Source organism: Panulirus ornatus, chromosome 30 (assembly GCF_036320965.1).
Source record: "Panulirus ornatus isolate Po-2019 chromosome 30, ASM3632096v1, whole genome shotgun sequence".
NCBI lineage: Eukaryota > Metazoa > Arthropoda > Malacostraca > Decapoda > Palinuridae > Panulirus > Panulirus ornatus.
This window is the reverse complement of record NC_092253.1, coordinates 9,653,296-9,680,045: the sequence shown is the minus strand read 5'-3', so window position 1 is coordinate 9,680,045 and position 26,750 is coordinate 9,653,296. Positions and strand designations below refer to the sequence as shown.

The 26,750-nt window shown below is 41.1% G+C and overlaps 1 protein-coding gene across 2 annotated transcripts in view; it reads left to right on the top strand.

Moving 5' to 3' along the window:
* Zpr1 (zinc finger protein Zpr1) overlaps positions 1-26,750 on the top strand; it is a 51,879-nt gene that overhangs the window by 12,896 nt on the left and 12,233 nt on the right. For both annotated transcript variants that reach the window (XM_071679760.1, XM_071679761.1), the window contains exons 4-7: positions 2,141-2,301; positions 9,434-9,739; positions 16,548-16,759; positions 21,812-21,941. In XM_071679760.1, coding sequence (XP_071535861.1) covers positions 2,141-2,301; positions 9,434-9,739; positions 16,548-16,759; positions 21,812-21,941 — 809 coding nt within the window. The remainder of the gene's footprint in view (positions 1-2,140; positions 2,302-9,433; positions 9,740-16,547; positions 16,760-21,811; positions 21,942-26,750) is intronic.

Sequence of the window (26,750 nt, the reverse complement as noted above, 5' to 3'; positions counted from 1 at the left end):
ACCTTTTGAAATTAAACTGAAGTTCAATTTACACAAAATTTTATAACAAAAACATTAATATTCACTATGTATGCATGATTATTTATTCTACTAACTATATTTAATGAACTAGTAAGTACAATGAATATTTTATGAATAAATAACTGATAATTACCTATTGTGAGCAGTCCAACAGTCAGTAGTGTTCGCCCTGTACCTCAATCCATCAAAAGTGTTGGTGAGGGCCACCTTGACTTCCCGTTGTTTGTCATCATTTTGCTAGCCCAGGGTGCAGCAGGACACGCTGACCTTTGTTGAGATGATGGTCCTGATAAGGTCAACAAAACTTCTTGGACTCAACCTTGTGGAGCAGGAATCTGTTGTTGATAAAAAGACGGACCATCTTTGTGTCAACAGTGAACTCGGGTACGGCAGTGTCAGTGCTGGCTGAGCAGCTGCCTGGGGCCTTGCTGATGGTGGGCAGCTTGGGGGTGGTAGTGCCGGAGCCGTGCACACTGCTGCTACCAGAGGAGTTGTGGCAGAGCTTGCCACAGAATTGATCTTGATCTCCTCCACCTGATGGCTAAGGATGGGTGGGTCCTCTTGATGTGGGACTTCAAATTATTTAGGCTGGTGACATGGCCTCTAACAATTTTCTTGGTCGGGTGGCATTTTTGGCACTCAAAATAGAGCACCTTGTTGTTTTCCTTGTCCTGACAACTGAGCTTGAAGTAACACTCCAGGTAGGGCGAGGGGTTTTGGAAAGACCTGGCTGGTGGCGACCTGGCTGTCAGATGGCTGAGAAGTCACCTTCACAGACAGAAAGTCAGGCTCAGACTCAGGAGTGCCTGATACAGAGGCAATCTTAGTGTTGAGAACTTAATCTTGCCATTCCATGGACCATGGTCTGTTGTAATCTTGTACTGTTGTAAGTTACTTTGTAGAGACCAGACCAGAAGAGAGAAATTAGTGAAATTCACACTGTCCAGTTGATGCTGATACTGAACAGCATTACTGGCTACTGCTGATATGGCCAAATCCATAGTGTGTAACGGGGTTGCTAGTTCTGTCCTTTTAAGGAAAATATGTCATTTTCTAGATCTGGTTGTCCTATTTATTTTGAGAAAAAAGAACAGCCTATATCTGTCTTTTTAAAGTATTTTATTTAGCTTTATACATAATAATTATGAAGTTCATGAATCGTTAATAGAATTCTTTCCCTGCCAGATAATTGGCATCTGTCAGCTAAGGAGATCCATGGACATGTCTGCTTCCACTTATGCCTTGTTGAAGTTTAATTTCACTTTTTTTTTTGTTTTCTTGTTTTCACTTTTGTTTTTATTTTTGTTGTATCAAAATGTCACTTTAGTTACCAAAATCTCATGAGGGGGTGTAGGGTTTAGTGTGTGGTACGATAGTTGGGTTGCGAGCACCTGGCAGCATGGGAATGCTTGCTGGGGAGTTAGAGGCTGGAGCCAGGTTGAGCTAAAGGTGATGCCACCCCTCTCCTATGAAGGGATACTTCTTTGTATAAAGTGAGGATGGACGATCTCCTTTCATAACATCTCTTGAATTGTAAGGATTGCATAATTATTTGATAGATAAAGTCACGCTTCTGAAATAACAGAAACTCTCTATACAACCTGACCACACAATAGCTTGAGGCAGACTGAAACCGAAACAAAGCAAGTCTACCCCATGCTACTGGAAACAAGTGCGATATGAAATGCACCTGTTGTGGCATTTGTGATTTTTTTTATTTTTTTTCATTTCTTGAGTTATTGATTAATGTTGTATATTATTATATGTCTGTTAAATCCGAAATCCATTATATCGGGGTCCGTTAATTCGAGGGCTTACTGTACATGTAAACAACAAATAGAATTAACAGTAAAGAATAACTGGTCTAATAAGGATTATAGAAGTTAACTTATGATAGTAGTCCGACAACAAAAATTAACTTCAATGATTATCTGTCATCAGATTATCGCTTTAGTGCCCCACTTTGAGGATGTGTATGAGTGAACACCTAAAAGATTGTATGTACAGAACCCACCCAATGGAATTGGGAAAAATTAATGATAATAAATGAATAGATTAGGTACTGTCTTCATATTTATAAAAATCCCAGATTCATTGAAGAGAGAACTATCTTTTGCAGAGGTGACTACTGTTGAGGGAATTTTAAGACGTACAGTTGAAGGCTTAAACCAGAACCAAGGACCTAGGAGATTAGAGCAACCAGAGGTAGCTGAGCAGATTGAAGATTTCATGTACCAGATACAAGGCCTGTTGACCCTCAACCAAAACTTCACGATAATTGTATGTTAATGTTCTTGTGTGTAATTTCCTTTGTTTTTGTTGTGCTCCATATGTCTTTGTACATTTATATGATTGATTTGAATTGTATCTTTTTGTCTAAAGTCTTTATGCATTGTTCATTATGAAGTGTATACCCTATGACATTAAACAGTAATGTATCAGTTAATCTACACATAATGGGAGTATAAACAGTTTAATGTGGGAGAGTGGGGTATGTTTTATTTTTTCCACTTGCAAATGTTTCTTATTTGTGAGTTATTTCATACTTCACCTTACATTCTGTATTTCCACTCCATTGATAGCTAACCTTCTGAACTGTCTCACTCCATTTTACTTTTGCTTTTCTTGTGTATTATTATTATTGTTGTTATCCCTGGGGATAGGGGATAAAGAATACTTCCTACGTATTCCCTGCGTGTTGTAGAAGGTGACTTAAAGGGGAGGGAGCGGGGGGCTGGAAATCCTCCCTTCTCATTTTTGATTTTCCAAAAGAGGGTACAGAGAAGGGGGCCAAGTGAGGATTTCCCTCAAAGGCTCAGTCCTCTGTTCTTAACGTTACCTCGCTAACGCAGGAAATGGTGAATAGTATGAAAAAAAGATTATTATTATGGTTACGTGCTCTCACCTTTCCCTGTGTATGCATGTAAGATCACTGCTAAGGGATGTAAATTTGGTAATCACATTATTTTTTTCTGCCCTTAACATTTTTAGATGGTCGATTCTTGGCAGTTTTTTCATGTTAAATGAGCCTAAACCTATTAATGAAAAGAGCAACATTTCTTATGAAGTATCCACCTCTTAGACAGTTTCATGTGGGTATGCAACCTTCCAATAATTCCCCAGTGTTTGCATTTTCCTTGCAGACACCTTTATTCAGCACAAGATGATCCAGAAACATGTGTAGGTGAGAAATGATGGCAGTAGATGAAAGTTTGAGAAAGGTTGTGCTGGAGGATTCTTTGGAGACCCTAACCATTTTGCAGTTCTTTTGAAAGTGAGGGTCAGGGAGAAGTGGAGATATAGTGTTGGGAAGAATGGAGAGATTAAAGTTTTGGCAAGCAAGAAGATGAATCGGGAAGAATGTGAAGAGGAATATGAAAGAAGGATGATAGAAAGTTTTGATGAGATTGCAGTGAATATAGGGATGTAGTCATGTGTGAATGAGATGTTTTAAATTGTTTAAGAGAAAGACTGTTGAAGGTTGTATTGTTAGTCCTTGGATACAAGATTGTGAGATATAGGAATAAAAGAGGAAATGCATAGGGCACAAATGAGAATGGAAATGCTTTCGAAAGAAGATTGAGGAGTATGATAGATTGCTCGAAAGGAATTTACCGGTAAAAGTTCAGCAAAGGAGGAGGAAAGAAAGTAAGATGTTTTATCGAAATGTTAATAAGCTGTTAGAGGGAAGCAAAGAAAGAGTGGAGGAAGATTTTGGAAGTAAGTTGAGTGAAAAGCTAAGGGGAAATCAGAAATTGTACTGGAAGGAGGTGGAAAAGGAAAGAGGTGTGTGTAAGAGTGGAAGTGTTAATTTGACAAATAAGGAAGAGAGGTTGCTGAATCAAAAGGAGAAAGTGAGTGGAAGGTATAAAGAGTGTTTTGAAGAATTGATGAATGTGGGATAAGGTCAGGCAGCAGTTGTAACACGCTTAGGTATGGAAGATGGAAGGAAGAAGACACGGATGCAAAGGCCTATAGCAAGAGGGGAAGTGAAAAGGGCGATTAGGCTAAAGGTAGGAAAGGCATCTGGAGTGGATTGAATTGGTGAAATATGAAGGAGAAAGTTTTACAGAAGTGGATGAATTAGATATGTAAATTAGCAGAAGTAGATGAATTAGATATGTAAATTAGCATGGAAACAAAAGGTTGTGCCTGAGGATTGGGTGAAAACTATTATTGTGCTGAGTCATGGTTTGATTTGTGGGCAATATGACTAGGTCATTAATTCAATGTTAAGAAAAACAACTCCAAACCATGAGAGAATCAGGGTATTTATCAGTACTGGAAGTGTACTAGGGATCGAGAGGGTCATTCCCAGCACACAGATAAACAATGCCAACTCATTTCTGTCACAGAAAACATGGCTTTATCTCTCCATATCATTTGCTTCCTCATGGTCTTATTCCACGGAAGGTATGTCTTGGCAAATGCAGTCCTATGTTGCCAGTCCTTACTGACACCACCAAAGTAGTTTTGGGTTTTTTCTTTTAATTCCTGTGCTGACAAATATGGATTAACTTCTAGCTGATGTTTCAGGGTGGTTAGTGTGTGTGATGAAATCTTCTGAGCCTTCCCAGATCTTCCTTTGGGCGCTGTTGTTGCCTTGCCATTGCTGTTGCGAAATCTTTTTGTCCATAGCTGCACTGATCGAACACTAGCATCGACAGTCCTTGATATTTTCCTTACTGGCCTCTGCCCCTTGTACAGACTAATAATTGAAGCAGTTTGCTCTTTTGTCATGCTCCTTTGCTTCCCCATTATGACTAGAGCATGAAAACCTTCAGCAGTAGAGTATCATAAGGGGATAAACTTTGGTAGACCATCAACATTTATCAACTTCCTACTGATGGTAAAAGGCAACTCCTGGGTGTTTCCCTGGGCATGCTCGTAACTCTGCCTCTCTCATCACTGCCTGATGCTCAGTAACCAGAAAGACTTCATTGCTCTGACTGTGAGGGATAGTGAGCCGGAATCTGTTATAGGATTATGCATCGATGTTCTCACGCATAGTGGAATGTCGAGGTGTGTGTAAATTATTATTATCGTGTGTATAATAAAAACTTTGTGAGAAAGTAACAGGAGAGATTGAGTGCAGAATGGCAAAAGGTGAGAGCAAATGATGTAAGGGGATTGGGAGAGGAATGGGATGTATGTAGGGAAGCAGTGATGGCTTGTGCAAAAGATACATGTGGCATGAGAAAGGTGGGAGGTGGGCAGATTAGAAAGGGTAGTGAATGGTGGGATGAAGAAAGAAGATTGTTAGTGAAAGAGAAGATAGAGGTGTTTGGACGATTTTTGCAGAGAAGTAGTGCAAATGACTGGGAGATGTATAAAAGAAAGCCGCAGGAGGTCAAGAGGAAGGTGCAAGAGGTGAAAAGAGGGCAAATGAGAGTTGGGGTGAGAATACCATTAAATTTTAGGGAGAATAAAAAGATGTTTTGGAAGGAGGTAAATAAAGTGCGTAAGACAAGAGAACAAATGGGAACATCAGTGAAGGGGGCAAATGAGGAGGTAATAACAAGTAGTGGTGAATTGAGAAGGAGATGGAGTGAATATTTTGAAGGTTTGTTGAATGTTTTTAATAATAGAGTGGCAGATGTAGGATGTTTTGGTCGAGGTGGTGTGCGAAGTGAGAGGGTCAGGGAGAATGGTTTGGTGAACAGAGATGAGGTAGAGAAAGCTTTGCAGAAGGTGAAAGCCGGCAAAGCAGTGGGTTTGGATGGTATTGCAGTGGAATTTATCGAGAAAGGGAGTGACTGTGGTGTTGATTGATTGGTAAGGATATTTAATGTATCTATGGAACATGGTGAAGTGCCTGAGGATTGGCAGGATGCATACATAATGCCAGTGTACAAAGGCAAAGGGGATAAAGGTGAGTCTTCAAAATACAGAGGCATAAGTTTGATGAGTATTCCTGGGAAATTATATGGGAGGGTATTGATTGAGAGGGTAAAGGCATGTACAGAAATTCAGATTGGGGACGGGCAGTTGGTTTCAGAAGTGGTAGAGGATGTGTGGATCAGATGTTTGCTTTGAAGAATGTATGTGAGATGGATTTGTATGTAGCATTCATGGATCTGGAGAAGGCATATGTTAGGGTGGATAGAGATGCTTTGTAGAAAGTTTTAAGAGTTCATGGTGTGGGAGGTAAGTTGCTAGAAGCAGTGAAAAGTTTTCATCAAGGATGTAAGGCATGTGTACGAGTAGGAAGAGAGGAAAGTGATTGGTTCTCAGTGAATGTTGGTTTGCGGCAGGGGTGCGTGATGTCTTCATGGTTTATGGATGCGGTTGTTAGGGAGGTGAATGCAAGAGTTTTGGAGAGAGGGACAAGTATGCAATCAGTTGTGGATGAGAGGGTTTAGGAAGTGAGTCAGTTGTTGTTTGCTGATGATACAGCGCTGGTGGCTGATTTAGGAGAGAAACTGCAGAAGTTGGTGATAGTTTGGTAAAGTGTGTGAAAGAAGAAAGTTGAGAGTAAATGTGAATAAGAGCATGGTTATTAGATTCAGTAGGATTGAGGGCCAAGTTAATTGGGAGATAAGAGTGAATGGAGAAAAACTGGAGGAAGTGAAGTGTTTTAGATATCTGGGAGTGGATTTAGCAGCAGATGGAACCATGGAAGCGGAAGTGAGTCACGAGGTGGGGGATGGGGTAAAAGTTCTGGGATTGTTAAAGAATGTGTGGAAGGCAAGAACGTTATCTCAGAGAACAAAATTGGGTATGTTTGAAGGAATAGTGGTTCCAACAATGTTATATGGTTGCAAGGTGTGGGCTATAGATAGGGTTGTGCAGAGTAGGGTGGATGTGTTGGAAATGAAATGTTTGAGGACAATATGTGGTGTTAGATGGTTTGACTGAGCAAGTAATGAAAAGAGAGATGTGTGGTAATAAAATGAGTGTGGTTGAGAGAGCAGAAGAGAGTGTATTGAAATGGTTTGGTCACATGGAGAGAATGAGTGAGGAAAGATTGACAAAGAGTATATATATGTCAGAGGCAGAGGGAATGATGAGAAGTGGGAGACTAGATTAGAGGTGGAAGGATGGAGTGAAAAAGATTTTTAGCGATCGTGGCCTGAACATATAGAAGGGTGAGAGGCGTGCAAGGAATAGAGTGAATTGGAGCGATGTGGTATACTGGGGTCGACATGCTGTCAATGGTTATGATAGGTCTGTATCATAGAGGGTAAGGGATATGTGGTCATGGTAGGTCTATTCAGGAGGGTTAGGGATACATTGTCATGGTAGGTCTGCATCCTGGAGGGTAGGGATACATGGTCTTGGTAGGTCTCTATCATGGCTGGTTGATACCAAGTGTGAGTGTATCCTGGAGGGTGAGGGATACATGGTCATCATAGGTCTGTATCATGGAGGTTTAAGGACACATGGTCATGATAGGTCTGTATCATGGTTGGTTGATACCAAGTGTGAATATATCCTGGAGGGTGAGGGATACATGGTCATGGTAGGTCTATCATGGTTGGTTGATATCAGGTGTGAGTGTATCCTGGAGGTTGAGGGGTATATGGTTATGGTAGGTCTGTATCATGGTTGGTTGATACGAAGTGTGAGTATATCCTTTAGGGTGAGGGATACATGGTCATGGGAGGTCTGTACCATCAGGCCAATTGAAGCATCTGGGTAAACCATGGAAAGTTTTGTGGGGCCTGGATGTGGAAAGGGAACTGTGGTTTTTGTGCATTACACATGACAGCTAGAGAATGAGTGTGAATGAACGTGGCCTTGGTTGTCTCTTCCTAGTGGTACCTCGCATGAGAGTGGGGGGAGGGGGGTGCCATTTCATGTGTGGCAGGGTGGCGACAGGAATGGATGAAGGCAGCAACTGTGGATATGTACATGTATATGTGTATACGTTGAAATGTATAGGTACGTATATGTGCGTATGTGGGCATTTATGTATATACATGTGTATGCAGGGTGGGTTGGGTCATTCTTTTGCCTGTTTCCCTGTGCTATGTCGCTAATGAGGAAGACAGCGACAAAGTATAATGAAAATAAAGATATATTTAATTGATTTATGGATCTGGAGAAGGCATATGATAGAGTTGATAGAGATGCTCTGTGGAAGGTATTAAGAATATATGGTGTGGGAGGAAAGTTGTTAGAAGCAGTGAAAAGTTTTTATCAAGGATGTAAGGCATGTGTACGTGTAGGAAGAGAGGAAAGTGATTGGTTCTCAGTGAATGTAGGTTTGCGGCAGGGGTGTGTGATGTCTCCATGGTTGTTTAATTTGTTTATGGATGGGGTTGTTAGGGAGGTAAATGCAAGAGTTTTGGAAAGAGGGGCAAGTATGAAGTCTGTTGGGGATGAGAGAGCTTGGGAAGTGAGTCAGTTGTTGTTCGCTGATGATACAGCGCTGGTGGCTGATTCATGTGAGAAACTGCAGAAGCTGGTGACTGAGTTTGGTAAAGTGTGTGGAAGAAGAAAGTTAAGAGTAAATGTGAATAAGAGCAAGGTTATTAGGTACAGTAGGGTTGAGGGTCAAGTCAATTGGGAGGTGAGTTTGAATGGAGAAAAACTGGAGGAAGTGAAGTGTTTTAGATATCTGGGAGTGGATCTGGCAGCGGATGGAACCATGGAAGCGGAAGTGGATCATAGGGTGGGGGAGGGGGCGAAAATTCTGGGGGCCTTGAAGAATGTGTGGAAGTCGAGAACATTATCTCGGAAAGCAAAAATGGGTATGTTTGAAGGAATAGTGGTTCCAACAATGTTGTATGGTTGCGAGGCGTGGGCTATGGATAGAGTTGTGCGCAGGAGGATGGATGTGCTGGAAATGAGATGTTTGAGGACAATGTGTGGTGTGAGGTGGTTTGATCGAGTGAGTAACGTAAGGGTAAGAGAGATGTGTGGAAATAAAAAGAGCGTGGTTGAGAGAGCAGAAGAGGGTGTTTTGAAGTGGTTTGGGCACATGGAGAGAATGAGTGAGGAAAGATTGACCAAGAGGATATATGTGTCGGAGGTGGAGGGAACGAGGAGAAGAGGGAGACCAAATTGGAGGTGGAAAGATGGAGTGAAAAAGATTTTGTGTGATCGGGGCCTGAACATGCAGGAGGGTGAAAGGAGGGCAAGGAATAGAGTGAATTGGAGCGATGTGGTATACCGGGGTTGATGTGCTGTCAGTGGATTGAATCAAGGCACGTGAAGCGTCTGGGGTAAACCATGGAAAGCTGTGTAGGTATGTATATATGCGTGTGTGGACGTATGTATATACATGTGTATGGGGGGGGTTGGGCCATTTCTTTCGTCTGTTTCCTTGCGCTACCTCGCAAACGCGGGAGACAGCGACAAAGTATAATAAAAAAAAATATATAATTTAATTGATATGTTGTAAATCCAGTATCTTTGATTCTTTTTCAGAAGTAAATCATCCATTTTAAGGCCTGTTACTTTGCAGGTGGATGATCCTTCAGGGAACAGTTTTGTGGAGAACCCCCTTGCCCCAAAGGCAGACCCACAACTTAAGAAGAAAATTTACAACAGAAGTTCAGAACAGAATGCTGCACTAGGGCTTTCTGAACAGGATTCAGTGGAAAATGGATTGCAGTTTGGAAATGAAGTGACAGAGAATGCAGTGGAAGTGAACACAGAAGAGGAGTCAGGGAATGTTGTTGATGAAATTCTCGTGTTTTCCACACTGTGTGACAGATGCTCAAGACCAGCAGATACCAACATGAAAGTCACTAAAATTCCATATTTTAAGGTAAGTAAGAGATGGAGAATATATGTTCTTGACTGAATTATAGAGTATATATATTCTCTGCTGAATTTAGGTTGGTTCAGAAAATTTTCTGTATAAGAATGAGTGTCTCCATTTCATTGTGTGTATGATTGAATTTGGCATATCCTTTCATTACAATAGGGTGGCCTTTGCCGGTACCTACCTAAGCTTTTCACTTTTAACATTGTACAAATGCCTGAAATTTAAGAGGACCTTTTTATCTTGGGTTCTGTCTTCCATTTTTCATTTGTTATTTGTCTGTGAAATCAAGTAATTGAAAATGGTTGTCCAGTTTGACTTCACATTCAGGTTAGACAATGTAGATTTTGTACAGGAACAGAGTGCTGGAAACCCTCCCCTTCTTGTATTCAATTTCTAAAAGACAGAACAGATGAAGGAGCCAAGCAGGGAGTGCTCATCCTGCTGGAAGGCTCAGGCTAATGTGTCTTTATGTGTGTGGATGTAACTGAGATGAGAAGAGGAGATAGGTAGTTTGTTTTAGAGAAGAATCTTGGATGTTCTGGATTTGAGTGAAACAAAGGTAAAGAGGAAGAATGGTTTGAAAAAGTCTTATGAGTAAAGTCAGGTATTAGGATAAGAGCACTTCTCCTGAAGCAAGACTTGTGGGAGTGTGTGAAAGAGGGAAAGGACGTGAAGTTTAGGCTAATTTGGTAAACATGAAAGTGGATGGCAAGAGAACAGTGAGAGTACGTGAGCTTGGAAAAGAGACTTATGTAAAGAAATACCTGGAGAGATAGTGTGTAGAATCTTGGATGTTCTGGATTTGAGTGAAACAAAGGTAAAGAGGAAGAATGGTTTGAAAAAGTCTTATGAGTAAAGTCAGGTATTAGGATAAGAGCACTTCTCCTGAAGCAAGACTTGTGGGAGTGTGTGAAAGATTGAAAGGACGTGAAGTCTAGGCTAATTTGGTAAACATGAAAGTGGATGGCAAGAGAACAGTGAGAGTACGTGAGCTTGGAAAAGAGACTTGTGTAAAGAAATACCTGGAGAGATTGTGTGTAGAATGGCTAAAGGAGAGGGTAATGAAACAAAGGGAGTGGGTGAAGAATTAAGAGTTATTTGGGGAAGCAGTGCTGGCATGTGTGAGAGATGCATATGCCATGTGAAAGGTGGCAGGTAGGTAGATTAGAAGGGGTCATGAGTAGTGGGATGAAGAAGTAAAGTTACTAGTGAAAGAGAAAAGAGAGGTGTTTTGGCAGTGCTTATAGGGAATGAGTGCGAATGATTGGAGAATGTGTAAGAGAAAGTGGCTGGAGATCACAAGGAAGGTGCATAGCTTGAAAAAGAGGGCAAATGAAAGTTGGGGTGAATGAGTATCAGTAAACTTTAGGGAGAATAAGATGTTTTGGGAGAAGGTTAATAATGTGCATAAAACAAGAGAACATATAGTTACATAGGTGAAGGGGGCAAAAAGGTAAGTGACAGCAGGTATTGATGAAATGAAGAGGATATTAAGTGAGTATTTTGAAGAAAATGGGTATGTTTGAAGGAATAGTGGTTCCAACAATGTTGTATGGTTGCAAGGCGTGGGCTATAGATAGAGTTGTGTGCAGGAGGGTGGATGTGCTGGAAATGAGATGTTTGAGGACAATGTGTGGTGTGAGGTGGTTTGATCGAGTAAGTAATGTAAGGGTAAGAGAGATGTGTGGAAATAAAAAGAGCGTGGTTAAGAGAGCAGAAGAGTGTGTTTTGAAATGGTTTGGGCACATGGAGAGAATGAGTGAGGAAAGATTGACCAAGAGGATATATGTGTCAGAGGTGGAGGGAACGAGGAGAAGTGGGAGACCAAATTGGAGGTGGAAAGATGGAGTGAAAAAGATTTTGAGTGATCGGGGCCTGAACATGCAGGAGGGTGAAAGGCGGGCAAGGAATAGAGTGAATTGGATCGATGTAGTATACCGGGGTTGACATGCTGTCAGTGGATTGAATCAGGGCATGTGAAGCGTCTGGGGTAAACCATGGAAAGCTGTGTGGGGCCTGGATGTGGAAAGGGAGCTGTGGTTTCGGGCATTATTGCATGACAGCTAGAGGCTGAGTGTGAATGAATGAGGCCTTTGTTGTCTTTTCCTAGCGCTACCCCACACACATGAGGGGGGAGGGGGATGGTATTCCATGTGTGGCGAGGTGGCGGTGGGAATGAATAAAGGAAGACAGTGTGAATTGTGTGCATGGGTATATGTGTATGTGTCTGTGTGTGTATATATATGTGTACATTGAGATGTATAGGTATGTATATTTGTGTGTGTGGACGTGTGTGTATATACATGTGTATGGGGGTGGGTTGGGCCATTTCTTTCGTCTGTTTCCTTGCGCTACCTCGCAAACGCGGGAGACAGCGACAAAGCAAAATATATAATATAATATTTTGAAGAACTGTTGAATGTATTTGATGGTAGGATGGCAGATGTAGGGTGTGCAGGTTGGGTTGGTATGCAAAGTAGGAGTCGTGGAGAGTGGTTTGGTGAAGAGAGAAGAGGTGATGAAAGCCTTATGTAGGATGAAACATGGCAAGGTGATGATGTGGATGGTATTGTTGTTGAATTTATTATGAAAGGGTGACTATTGTTGTTGAGTGGTTAGTTAGAATTTTCATTGTATTTATGGATCATGATGAGATGCTGGAGTATTGATGAGATGCATATATAGTGCCATTGTTTTAAGGCAAAGGGGGATAAAGGTGAGGGTTCAGACTACAGATGTAAAAGTTTGTTTAATGTACCTAGTACACATGGGAGGAACAGTGTGGTTTAAGAAGTGGTTGAGGATGTGTGGATCAGGTGTTTGCTTTAAAGAATGAATGAGAAACTGTTGGCAAAATAGATGGATTTGTATGTGGCATTTATGGATTTGGAGAAAGTATATTATATGATTGATAGAGATTCTTAGTGGAAAGTCTTGAGAATATACAGTGTGGAAAGAAAGCTACTAGAAGCTGTGAGAAGTTTTTATCGAGTGTAAGGGATGTGTACGAGTAGGAAGAGAGGAGCTAGAGTAGGGTCAAGTGAACAAGTGAAGGTTGGTCTGTGGCAGGGGTGTGCGATGTCACTGTTTATTTAATTTGTCTATGGATGGGTTGGTGAGAGAAGTAAATGTGAGTCTTGGAAGGAAGGAAGAGAGAGAGAGAGAGAGAGAGAGAGAGAGAGAGAGAGAGAGAGAGAGAGAGAGAGAGAGAGAGAGAGAGAGAGAGAGATCTGTAGGGGGTGATAGGGCTTGGAAAGTGAGTCAGTTATTATTTGCTGATGATACAGCACTGGTGGCAGATTCAAGTGAGAAACTACGAAAATTGCTGACTGAGTTTGGAAGAATGTGTGAACAGAGGAAATTGAGAGTGAATGTAAATAAAAGCAAGTTTATTAGATTTAGCAGGGTTGATGTGTTAAGGACAATATAGCTTGTTGGATGGTTTGATCCTGTAAGTAATGAAAGGTTAAGAGAGGTGTTTGTTAATAGAAAGAGTGTGGTTGGGAGACCTGAAAAGGGTTTGCTGAAATGGTTTAGACTGATGGAGAGAATTATTGTGGAAAGGTTGACAAAGAGGATATATTGTCATAATTGGAGGGAAAAAGGAGAGCAAATTGGAGATGTAAGGATAGAGTGAAAGTAGTTTTAAGAGACTGGGGCCTGAACATGCATGAGGGAGAAAGGCATGCAAGGGTAGAGTGAAGGGGAACAATGTGGTTTACTGGGGTTGAAATGCTATCAGTGGACTGAACCAGAGCATATAAAGCATCTGGGATAAACCATGGAAAGGTTTGTGGGGCATGGTTATGGATAGGGAGCTGTGGTTTTGTTTCATTACACATTAGCAGGAAAATGGATGTGAGCTGATCTGGCCTTTCTTTAGCTGTATCTAGCACTACTCTGCTAACGCAGAAAGTGGCAATCAAGTACGAAAGTACATATATATGTATATAGTCCCTGAGGATAGGGGGAGAAAGAATGCATGTTGTAGAAGGTGACTAAGACGGACGGTAGTGGGAGGTTGGGAATAGTCCCTTCCTGTATTATTTTTAAAAAGAAAGAACAGAGCAAGAAGCCATGTAAGGATTTTTCCCTCTAAGGCTCGGTCATCTGTTCCTGATGGTACCTTGCTCATTCAGGAATTGGTAAGCATGTATGAAAACACATATATCCTCTTTGTCAGTCTTTTCTCACTTATTCTTTCCACATGCCCATACCATTTCAACACATCGTCTGCTCTCTCAGCCACACACTTTTTATTTTCACACAACTCTCTTAACCTTTCATTACTTAATCAAACCACCTCACACCACATATTGCCCTCAAACATTTCATATCCAACACATCCACCCTCTTCTGTACAACCCTTTCTATATCCCATGTCTTGTAGCCATATAATATTGTTGGAACTACTATTCCTTCAAACATACCCATTTTTGCTCTGAGATAACATTCTCTATTTCCACACATTCTTCATCATTCCCAGAACCTTCGCCCCCTCCCCCACCCTGCAACTCACTTCCGCTTCCATGGTTCCATTTGCTGCTAAGTCCACTCCCAGGAGAAGCTGGAGACCAAATTGGACTTGGAAGGATGGAGTGAAATAGATTTTGAGTAATCGGGGCCTGAACATACAGGAAGTGAATCAGCCGTTGTTCGCTGATGATACAGCTCTAGTGGCTGATTTGTGTGAGAAACTGCATAGGTTGGTTTGGAAAAGTGTGGGAAAGGAGAAAGTCGAGAGTAAATGTGAATAAGAGCAAGTGTATTAGGTTCAGTAGGGTTGAGGGACAAGTTAATTGGGATGTTAGTTTGAATGGAGAAAAACTGGAGGAAGTGAAGTGTTTTAGATATTTGGGAAAGACTTAGCAGCAGATGGAACCATGGAAGTAGAAGTGAGTCACAGGGTGGGGGAGGGGAGGAAGGTTCTGGGAGTGATGAAGAATGTGTGGAAGGAGAGAATGTTATCTCAGAGAGCAAAAATGGGTATGTTTGAAGGCATAGTAGTTCCAGCAATGTTATATAGTTATGAGGCATGGACTGTAGATAGGGTAGTACGGAGGAGGGTGGATGTGTTGGAAATGAAATGTTTGAGGACAATATACGGTGTGAGTTGGTTTGATTGATAAGTAAGGGTAAGAAAGATTTGTGGAACAAAAAAAAAAATGGTTGAGAGAGCCAAAGAAGGTGTGTTGAAATGGTTTGCACATATGGAGAGAAGGAGTGAGGGAAGATTGACAAATAGGATATATGTGTCAGAGGTGGAGGTAACAAGAAGCAGGAGACAAAAATTGGAGGTGGAAGGATGGGGTGAAAAGATTTTGAGATATTAGGGCCTGAACATACAGGAGGGTCAGAGGTGTGTAAAGAATAGAGCAAATTGGAGTGATGTGGTATACCGGGGTTGACATGCTGTCAATGGACTGAACCAGGGCATGTGAAGCATCTGGGGTAAACCATGGAAAGGTCTGTGGGGCCTGGATGTGTATAGGGAGCTGTGGTTTCGGTGCATTACACATGACAGCTAGAGGCTGAATGTGAAAGAATGTGGCCTTTTTGTTTGTTTTCCTAGCACTGCCTTGCTGAAGCAGGGGATAGCGATGCTTTTTCCTGTGGGGTGGGGTAGCAACAGGAATGGATGAAGGCAGGCAAGTATGAATATGTACATGTGTGTGTATGTAATGTCTGCATATGTATATATATGTGCATATGTGGGCATTTATGTATATATGTACATGTGTGTATATGAGTGGATGGGCCATTCTTTGTCTGTTTCCTGGCGCTACCTCGCCAACATGGGAAACAGCGATTAGGGATAATGAAGTAAATGAATATAAAAAATAAATAAATTAAATACATATATATATTTTTCATACTTATTCATCATTTCCCGCATTAGTGAGGTAGTGTAGTGTTAAGAATAGCGGACTGAGCGTGAGGGGAAATCCTCACTTCGACCCATTCTCTGTTCCTTCTTTTGGAAAAGTCAAGACTAGAGGGGAGGAATTCCATTCCTCCTCTCCCTCCCCTTTTAGTCGTTTAGTCGCCTTTTATGACCCGCAGGAAATATGTAGAAAGTATTCTTTCTCCCTTATCCCCAGGGATAATATATGTATATATATTTTTTGGGACGAGAAGCGGTGTTTTCAACGTATTCCCTGTGTGTCGTAGAAGGCGACTAAAAAGGGGGAGGGAGTGGGGGGCTGGAAATCCTCCCCTCGTTTTTTTTTTTTAATTTTCCAAAAGAAGGAACAGAGAACGAGGCCAGTTGAGGATATTCCCTCAGAAGCCCAGTCCTCTGTTCTTAACGCTACCTTGCTAACGTGGGAAATGGCGAATAGTTTGAAAGAAAGAAAGAAAATATTTTTTGGGTGCAGGGGCTGGAAATCCCTCCCTCCCATTTTTGATTTTCCAAAAGCAGGAACAGAGAAGGGAACCAAGTGAGGATATTGCCTCCAAGGCTCAGTCCTCTGTTCTTAATGCTACCTCGCTAATTCGGGAAATAGTGAATATGTATGAAAAAAAGAATTTCATTCATATTTGCCATTTTCTGTGCGAGTGAGGTAGCATTAAGAACAAAGGACTGAGCCTTAGAGGGAATATCCTCACTTGGCCCCATTCTCTGTTCTTTCTTTTGGAAAATTAAAAACTGGAGGGGAGGATTTCCAGCCCCCTGCTCGCTCTCCTTTTAGTTGCCTTTGCATGCAGGGAATACATGGAAAGTATTCCTTCTCCCATATTCCCCAGGGTTAATGTATTTATATATAGTGAATGAAATATGTTTGCTTATCATGTGTCCTTTTTTCAGGAAGTAATCATAATGGCAACAAATTGTGAAGCTTGTGGTAACAGGACCAGTGAGATAAAGAGTGGGAGTGGAATCTCTGAGAAGGGAAAACGTATTACGTTAAGACTGACAGACCCTTGTGATTTGGCACGTGATGTACTCAAGAGTGAAACCTGTGAACTGAAAATTCCCGAGTTAGACCTTCATGTGGGTGGTGGTCTAATAGGTGGAAAGTAAGTTCATTTTTTCATGTCTTAGTTTTTAACCTAATTGCCTTTCCCACTGTAGTGAGGAAGGATCAGGAACAAATAAATAATGGCTTTATTTGCAATTTGGCCTTTAGCAGTAGCCACCCAGGGTGTTACTGCAATCCTGACTGAGGAGTGTTAATGTGGTGCTCAGAACCATGTTACCCCCTCCATGTTAGGATTGCTGGTCTTACTTTCTGTCTCATCAAAATGGGACTACTGGGTTATTCCTGCTATCTTCTTACAAACATCATACACCTACTCAGATTTTCTTTACATAAGTTCTCTTGCCATCCTGTCTGTAAAGTTGTTTTTTAATATAATTATGACAGAGTCCAGCAGACCTATGGCTCTTAGCTCTTGGGTTTCAGTCTGACTCTTCTGTCAATGAGGTTAGGACTCGGACAGTGGTAGTGCAAGCTCCTCCCATTACCTTTCCCTCTCTTATAGACCTGCTTCTTTTCCTATCTATTGTACCAACATTCATGGTCTTTCTAGTAACCTGTTTTGTGTTCAACACTGAGTATTTAGTACCTCTCTTAATATCTTCTCACTGAGACCCAGTTGTCTAATGATGATCCTAGTTACTAATCCCTTTTTCATATCTGGTTCTGAGGTGGTATCTGTGCTTATTCCATTATCAACACACCTGTTGGAAGCCTGAAGGACCTTGAGTCCCCAAACTTAGATGTTATATGGCTTAAGGTCTGTTTCCGAACTCCAGACTTTTGCATTGTTTTGTCTACACTCTCCTAATCTCTATAAATTTCACATCTGCCATGAGACTGAGGCATCCTTTCATCTGCAAGCCAAGGTCCTGTGCCAAAGGTATTTTAAATGTTCACCAGAGAAAATGATTGAATTCCTCCTATCAAATGGTTGAAGGATTGAAACCTTCACATTTTCTATTTCCAATTATCTGGAGCAATTTCCCCCAATCTACATGGACCTTAACGTGGTGGTGGGGTTCATGTGGAGTAGTGATGACTTGAGCTATGGCAGTGGTGATTTTTCTTTCCCTGGTAGGTCTAACCATGCTGCAAAGGTCAAGCTTGAGCTCTCAGATTAACACATGTAGGCTGTTTTCTCTCCTATACTTTTTGTTCTTCCCTTCTTGGTCTATCAAAACTGGAATTGGTTGAGTTAAAATGAATTTCTAAGAATATTCTAAACTGTACAATGAGTACTGAATAGCCTTAGATGCTCCTGTGCTTGGCTTATGAATTTAAATTTTACAATCCAATCCTGTCTTTAGCAATCTATCTCCCACCCCACCCATATTCCTGACTGCTGTGACCACTCTTAACATTTGGGTCTGTTTTTCACCTCCAGTCCTTTGCATTGTAATTAAGTCTCACTCTCAGTTGGGTCATCAGACCACACTTGATTCAGTATATCTCTTTAAAAGGCACATCCCCCTCCAGCAGCCCCTTCTGAATGTAAGCATTGGCACCTCAATAAAGCTGCCTGGAATATCTTCAGAAAATTTTTTCTGACTTTCCTTGGGCAAATTGTCTCGTATGTGGTATTGCTTGTTTCCACTAAAAGCATAGTAGAGGTTATTGTTGCATGAGTAGAAGCACTTAGCCTCTTTTTGCCCAAGATGACTTCTTTCTCCAATCCATGGTTCAACCATTTCTGTTTTGCTCTTCTGGTAAGGGACCAGGGATGTTGGGCTTGGAAAAACTCTTCTTCTCCAGTTCCCTTTCAGCATTCATCATAACCCTTAATCATTGCAAGTAAATTAGCTGAGGGCATCGCTAACAACTGTGGCTCTACCTATCCTTCACTTTTCTGTTCTGATAATACTATATCTGTCTTTCCTGCAGACAAAGCAACTCTCTTTTGTTCCTGTTTCTCCTTAGGGTCTAGCTTGGATGACTTTTAACATTCCTTCTTCCATAGATCTTCGATTAATCCGACTCCCTTTCCCATAATCTCTTTTTGGACTTTCCAAAAAGCAATTCTCTCTCTCTGGACATCCATCCCCTTTGTACTGAAAGAGTGTGCCTTTGAACTTGCACCTTATCTTGCTTGTCTGTTCCATTTCTGTTTGAAAACCGAAACTTTTCTTTCTTGGAAGCATGCATTGGTACATCCCATCCCTATGAAGGGTAACTGTTCTCACCCCTTTAACCATTGTCCCATTGCCCTATTTCTGTTTTGCTATTCTACCATTTCCAAATTCTTGGAATCTCTCCTTGCCTATCTATATCTCTGATGCCTGTTCTCCCCTGGAACTCCCTCAAAGGGGTGGTCATGGCAATAGAGTCCAATGCCACTTCTTAGCCTTTAGTGCCTTACCCTTAACAGGGTACTGGCAGAGGGCAACTCTAGCATAGTGTTTGCTGAGGCTCCTACCTAATGTTCCTACTGACTACCACTACCTAATACTCCTGCCTATTGTTCCTACCTACTACTTATATCTAATGCTCAGCCTAAATATTCTTACACTCTACTTGTGTCTATTGCTCTGTTTATTGCTGCAGTTATTTTGCCAAAAGGCAGGGGCTAGCACATAGTACTCACTTTAGGAAAATCTAGAACTATGAAGAATGAGCTGTGTGAGTTGAGTGTTGTCGAGTATTATGTGTGACAAGGAGAGAGTGTATGTTTTTAGACAGAATGCCAGTAGTCTGTGCATGGGTGAGGCAGAAAGAAAAGACAGCCACCTAGGTCACAGGAGTGCAACTTAACAATCACTTAAGTGCCTGGCTCACTACGCAGCTGTCACTAACCCTCCTGATACCTAAGTGGGTAGTACTGGTAATATACTTCCCTGGTTGTTGGCTGTCTGCCATCTACCACATACATCCCATATCCTCAGACATCTTGAATCTCAGTCTTCACTCAGATCACCAGTACAGCTCCATAAGGCGAGATCCATTGGTGATATTCTCTCCTGTCTTACTAATCATCATCCTTGAAGATTTTGGGGAATCCTGTGTAGTTGCCCTTGACATACCCAAAGCTTTTGACCGTGTGTGGCATCAGGATCTCATCTGTCAGCTCCCCATCCTTACTTTGCTCTCTTATATATAGCTTCCTTTCTGGCTAGTCTGTCTCATCAACAGCGGTCTTCCAAGGTTCTGTCCTGTAGCCACCACTTCCTCCTTTTTATCAATAGTTGCCTTTCTTACACAAATAACCAAATGCACTCATACACTGATGATTCAACACTGCATTCTTCCACATTCTTCAATTCTGCTCCTTCTTCTCTCTCTTGATCTGCATCTTGTTTTGACACAACTTCCTCAATAAACTCAGACTTGAACAGGATATCTCAGTGGGTAGACATTTCTGTAACATCCACTCTATCTTAGAAACCCCACATTACGAAAATAGCTAAGGCTACCGTTAAGAAATTGGGTGTCTTGTTTAAAAGTAGTAGAAGTAATTTCTTTTTTTCGAAGTTGCTGCATTTACACATAGGATTGATCTGTCCTTGTATGGAGTACTGCTGTCATATCTAGGGTGGGTCTAACTCTGCATCCTTGCTTGACAGAGTAGAGTCAAAAGTTGTTAGACACAAATTATCCTAGGCTAACTTCAAAACTTGACCAGCTTGCCCTACACTGCAATTTTGGTTCACTATCACTCTTCTGTAGGTAATACATTGGTTTTTGCTCCCAATAGCTGGCTGCATGCGTGCCCCCACCACTAGCTAGACTATGCAGTACTTGGCAAGCTGCTGTCACATGATTACTGTGTAGCTTTTAGCAACTCAAAGGTTGGTCATTCTGATAACCATTTCTTTCCATACACCTCAAAGCTTTATAACTTTCTACCCTCTCTTGTCTTTCCCAGCACCTATAACCTAGCACATTTCAAGACAGGTTTTTCACTTCCTCCAAAATTCATAAATTAACCTGGCACATTTTAAGACAGGTTTTTCACTTCCTCCAAAATTCATAAATACTTTCTCATTTCTTCTGTTTCCCTTTCATTAACCTCTGTATTTTAATTAAGGCCTGGCCTTGTTGTGGACTTTTGTCTCAGCTGGAGTCTCTGATGGAGGGGGGAGTTTATAGCCCATATGTATTATGTATGGAAACCATTATGATGTTTGGCAGTGGATTATATAGGCTCTGGTTTCATTATATGTGACAGCTACAGGTTAGAGTGCATGTGAGGGTGCTGCATGATTTTGATGCAACATTACTAAGATGGAAGCTGTATTTAAAACAAATAATTTGTGGCTTATTATGTTTAAGTCTTAAGCCTACTAGAGTGTATGGTATTATAAACTAGTGGACAAAATAAGTTGAAACAAGGCTTACCAGCCTTCAGTTTATGTTTTGTGCACAATTACTGTGAAAATTTCAGCAATTACGGCTTGAGGTGGGTAAACATCATCATTTGTGGCAGTGACAGACCCAGAGGCACTGACAACACAGCAGAGGTATGCTTTCATAATTTTAGTTGCAAACTGGTGTTTTCAGGCATTTGGTAGTATTTGGTCAAATTTTCATTTATCAGTTGTCCTAGTCTTGATCAAGATAGACAAAAGGACAATAATTTAAGGTCAGTATATAGAAAATACAAATGAAGTAAGAGAAATTCAAAAGATGAATGATAAAAAAGTAATTTTACTTAGACTGGATTTTATGTAATAAGATTTCTTGATTGTGTCATTTTAATTAGTTTTTTTTTTTTTGTTATAAACATATAATGGGAATTTCATGAACATAAATGGTAAGGGTCATTAGACTCTGCCTGAAAGTGACTATGCAACAGATGGAATGTCATCTTTAATCAGGCTTTACTTTTACCTGTTGATGAGAAATACAGACTCGTCCAGGAACTTTTTTCTTCAAGAGCCTCACATTTCCTTGCTTCTGTTTGGAATGTAGCCTTGAAGATGCAGGAGCTCCATAGAATTCAGTCCAGCCATTATGTGATTGAATAAATCACAGAATGGTAATTAACATCTTTTATTTATATCATGTCTTTAAGTTTTGACCTCTTTCTAAGTATGGTGAGTTGGCATCCATTTTATTCTCACTTGCAGCATACAAAATTGGCTTTATTTCACAGGTTCACAACACTTGAGGGGCTGTTTAACAACATTCGAGAGGACTTGGAAAAGAATCCTTTTCTTGGTGGAGATGCTGCTGATGAAGATCGTAAAATAGTAATTAACAGACTTGTGGATGATTTAGATGAGGTGAGTATGAACCAACATGATATGATAATCAGTTTTGTAACATGTTGAACATAGTAGATGATCACATCTTTGCTCTTTAAAGATTTAACATGGATTGTGTGACAGCAATCAAAGATGCTTTTCTTTTTATATGTGTAGTATCTTTAACTCTGTTCTCTTTTGATTGGGGGTGGATCACTTACATAGCATTGTGGTCTGTTCACACACACTGCCTCAGGATAGGCTCAGTTAGTGTATATGAATATGTGCTTCTTTCTCCAATCCTTGGAGTGTCTTCCTACATTATGTAGGAAGACACTGCAAAGGGTTGGAGAAAGAAGCACTTGTACATATATGGTAACCACAGTATGAAGATTCTTTTATGTGCAGATGGCTTCGCAGTCACATCTAAACACCCTGACATCACAAACTAACAATGAACTTGAAGCACTTCATTACTCAATTGGAACAGTGACACACTCAAAACAGAATGTCAGCATTTCAACATAAGACTTTAGTCACCTTTTTATCTCCAGACAAACTTTAATCTAACCTACAGTCACCTTGAATGGACAATTGCTCCCACTTATAATAATAACTGTTCTGGGAATCATGCACTTGCCAATCACTCTCCATACTACAAACATTAACAGAAGCACCATGCAAAGAAAAAAAAATGACCCCAGAACATTCAATTGGAACCAAGTGTGGACAAGGAAAAGAATCCCTTAATGTCCTTTACAGACAATTCTTTAGCTCTATCCAAAATTCTGCCTTACCTGCCTGGATGTCCTTTCTGTCAAAACCAAAGATAATGAGAAGCAAACCACACACACAAAATGCACAGAACAGTCATCGGATGCCTAGCATGACAAACAGTGAACACTAACATAATAAAACAAAGTTTGTTCTTTCAGAATGGTACCTTACTTTATTGTCCTGTCCTAGGAGTCTCTTCTATCTTTATGATGCTACTGTACCACTCATTCAGGACCACAGATCATAGTGTTGTGAAGTTTGTGTAGACAGTACAGGGCGGTCGAATAGTAAATGCACATTGTCATTTTGGTCTTTACATTATGGGCATGAAGGGGCTTGGGATATTTTGAAACAATTATGCTTATGTAAGGACAATGGATGAGGAAACTGAGTTAACAATAATTGTTTCTCAAGTCCTTTTCTGCTGTTAACAGTGCATAAGATTTTTAATTGCTGTTCATAAACAGCACACTTACAGTCAATTCCCAGAGGCTTTCTGCACCATTTACAGCACATCACCAGTTATTGGGATAGGAGAGCTGAGCTACAATGAAAAGGTGAAGGGTACAAAACTATCTAACTTGGAAAGAGAAGAGAGAGGGTGACGTGATAGCAGTCTAAGTTTCTAAACCGATTGGATGTTGACCATAAACAGTTCATCAGGAAATGCAGGCCATGATCTGAAGCTGAAAAGGAGGCTGGTTAAGAGAATACACAATACTGGTGTAGTGTAAGGTTAGTTAATGATTGGAATGGTTTAAGCAAAGAGATGGTAAATGCTGGCACCTTGCAAATAATTAAGAATCTTGTTGATGGTATAGAAGGTACAAGAGTTGGTTCCCCCTCTAGAGAAGAACTCCATTCCCTTATCCTTCTGACCTCTTTTCCCTCCAAGCCTTGAAAAAGCATTTGTATCCTTATTTAAGAAGAAAAAACAATATGAAAGTAAATTTAGCTATGTAAAGTCTTATGAAAGTAAATTTAGTTATGTAAAGTCTGCAGAAAAGTTGTGGCTTTGCTATTGTCATGAAGTGTTACCATGAGGATTGTTTTAACATTTTTTTCTACCATATGTTTTGCTTTCCGAGATAATGTTCTCGACTTCCACACATTCTTCAAGGCCCCCAGAATTTTCGCCCCCTCCCCCACCATATGATCCACTTCCGCTTCCATGGTTCCATCCACTGCCAGATCCACTCCCAGATATCTAAAACACTTCACTTCCTCCAGTTTTTCTCCATTCAAACTCACCTCCCAATTGACTTGACCCTCACTGTACCTAGGGTTGAGGGTCAAGTCAATTGGGAGGTGAGTTTGAATGGAGAAAAACTGGAGGAAGTGAAGTGTTTTAGATATCTGGGAGTGGATCTGGCAGCGGATGGAACCATGGAAGCGGAAGTGGATCATAGGGTGGGGGAGGGGGCGAATATTCTGGGGGCCTTGAAGAATGTGTGGAAGTCGAGAACATTATCTCGGAAAGCAAAAATGGGTATGTTTGAAGGAATAGTGGTTCCAACAATGTTGTATGGTTGCGAGGCGTGGGCTATGGATAGAGTTGTGCGCAGGAGGATGGATGTGCTGGAAATGAGATGTTTGAGGACAATGTGTGGTGTGAGGTGGTTTGATCGAGTGAGTAACGTAAGGGTAAGAGAGATGTGTGGAAATAAAAAGAGCGTGGTTGAGAGAGCAGAAGAGGGTGTTTTGAAGTGGTTTGGGCACATGGAGAGGATGAGTGAGGAAAGATTGACCAAGAGGATATATGTGTCGGAGGTGGAGGGAGCAAGGAGAAGAGGGAGACCAAATTGGAGGTGGAAAGATGGAGTGAAAAAGATTTTGTGTGATCGGGGCCTGAACATGCAGGAGGGTGAAAGGAGGGCAAGGAATAGAGTGAATTGGAGCGATGTGGTATACCGGGGTTGACGTGCTGTCAGTGGATTGAATCAAGGCATGTGAAGCGTCTGGGGTAAACCATGGAAAGCTGTGTAGGTATGTATATTTGTGTGTGTGGACGTATGTATATACATGTGTATGGGGGGGTTGGGCCATTTCTTTCGTCTGTTTCCTTGCGCTACCTCGCAAACGCGGGAGACAGCGACAAAGTATATAAAAAAAAAAAAAAAAATGTTTTGATGGAATAAGTATTAGTTTGATTTTATGCTGTTTTAATAATTGTAAAATAAATATAAATTTTTTAAGTAACATCAATAAGGATTTTAAACTTACATGAGCAGAAGTAGTGAAAATTTGGCATTGGCTTCAAGATAAACATAAACTGCATTGCATCCCTGTCTAATGGCTGGAGGGCAGCTAATCATGATATGTCAGGTGAAGGCAACTTGGAATTGTGGCAGGAATTCTCAGATTTTAAGAATAAGGATGGATAGCTTACTATACCCTGTTCACTCAGATCTGATAGCTGGGTGGAGACAAAGCTTAGCTGCTATTGGTGGACACAAACTGGTGAAGGGTGTGCGTGGAGTAGGGAGTCACTTCGATTACCAGAAGATGATAACTGGCCACTATGAGAACATCTCCAGCCAGGGTGTGGCTACCCTGGCATGTTAGGTTGCTGTAATAGCTTAGCCTACATTTTATTGCCATCTATTGGTTTACATATGGTTACACAGACCAAGGAACTGCATTAATTGGGATAGATCTAGAATTTTATTTATTTACTTATTATATTTTATTGGTCTCCCGCATAAGCAAGGTAGCGCAAGGAAACAGATGAAAGAATGGCCCAGCCCACCCACATACACCACAGGCACATATACATACCTATACATTTCAATGTATACATACATATATACATAGACATATACATATATACACATGTACATAATTCATACTTGCTTAACTTATTCATTCCCGTCGCCACCCCACCACACATGAAATGACAACCCCCCTCCCCTGCACATGCACGAGATAGTGCTAGGAAAAGACAACAAAGGCCACATTCATTCACACTCAAGTCTCTAGCTGTCATGTATAATGCACCAAAACCATAGCTCCCTTTCCACATCCAGGCCCCACAAAACTTTCCATGGTTTACCCCAGACGCTTCACATGCCCTGGTTCAATCCATTGATAGCACATTGATCCCAGTATACCACATTGTTCCAATTCACTGTTCCTTGCACGCCTTTCACCCTCCTGCATATTCAGGCCCTGATCGCTCAAAATCTTTTTCACTCCATCCTTCCACCTCCAATTTGGTCTCCCACTTCTCCTCGTTCCCTCCACCTCTGACACATATATTTTCTCCTTGTGACCAAACCATTTCAACACCCTCTTCTGCTCTCTCAACCACACTCTTTTTATTACCACACATCTCTCTTACCCCTTTCATTACTTACTCGATCAAACCTCCTTACACCTCATATTGTCCTCAAACATCTCATTTCTAACACGTCCACACTCCTTTGCACAACCCTGTCTGTAGCCCACATTTCACAACCATTTAGCATTGTTGGAACCACTATTCCTTCAAACATACCCATTTTTGCTTTCCGAGATAATGTTCTCGACTTCCAAACATTCTTCAAGGCTCCCAGAACTTTTGCCCCCTCCCCCACCCTGTGACTCACTTTGCTTCCATGATTCCATCTGCTGCCAAATCCACTCCCAGATATCTAAAACACTTCACTTCCTCCAGTTTTTCTCCATCCAAACTTACCTCCCAATTGACTTGTCGCTCAACCTTACTGTACCTAATAATCTTGCTCTTATTCACATTTACTCTCAGCTTTCTTCTTTCATACACTTTACCAGACTCAGTCACCAGCTTCTGCAGTTTCTCACCCTGAATCAGCCACCAGCGCTGTATCATCAGCGAAGAACAACTGACTCACTTCCCAAGCTCTCTCATCCACAACAGACTGTATACTTACCCCTCTCTCCAAAACTCTTGCATTCACCTCCCTAACAACCCCTTCCATAAACAAATTAAACAACCATGGCGACATCACACACCCCTGCCGCAAACCAACATTCAATGAGAACCAGTCACTTTCCTCTCTTCCTACTCGTTCAGATGCCTTACATCCTCGATAAACACTTTTCACTGCTTCT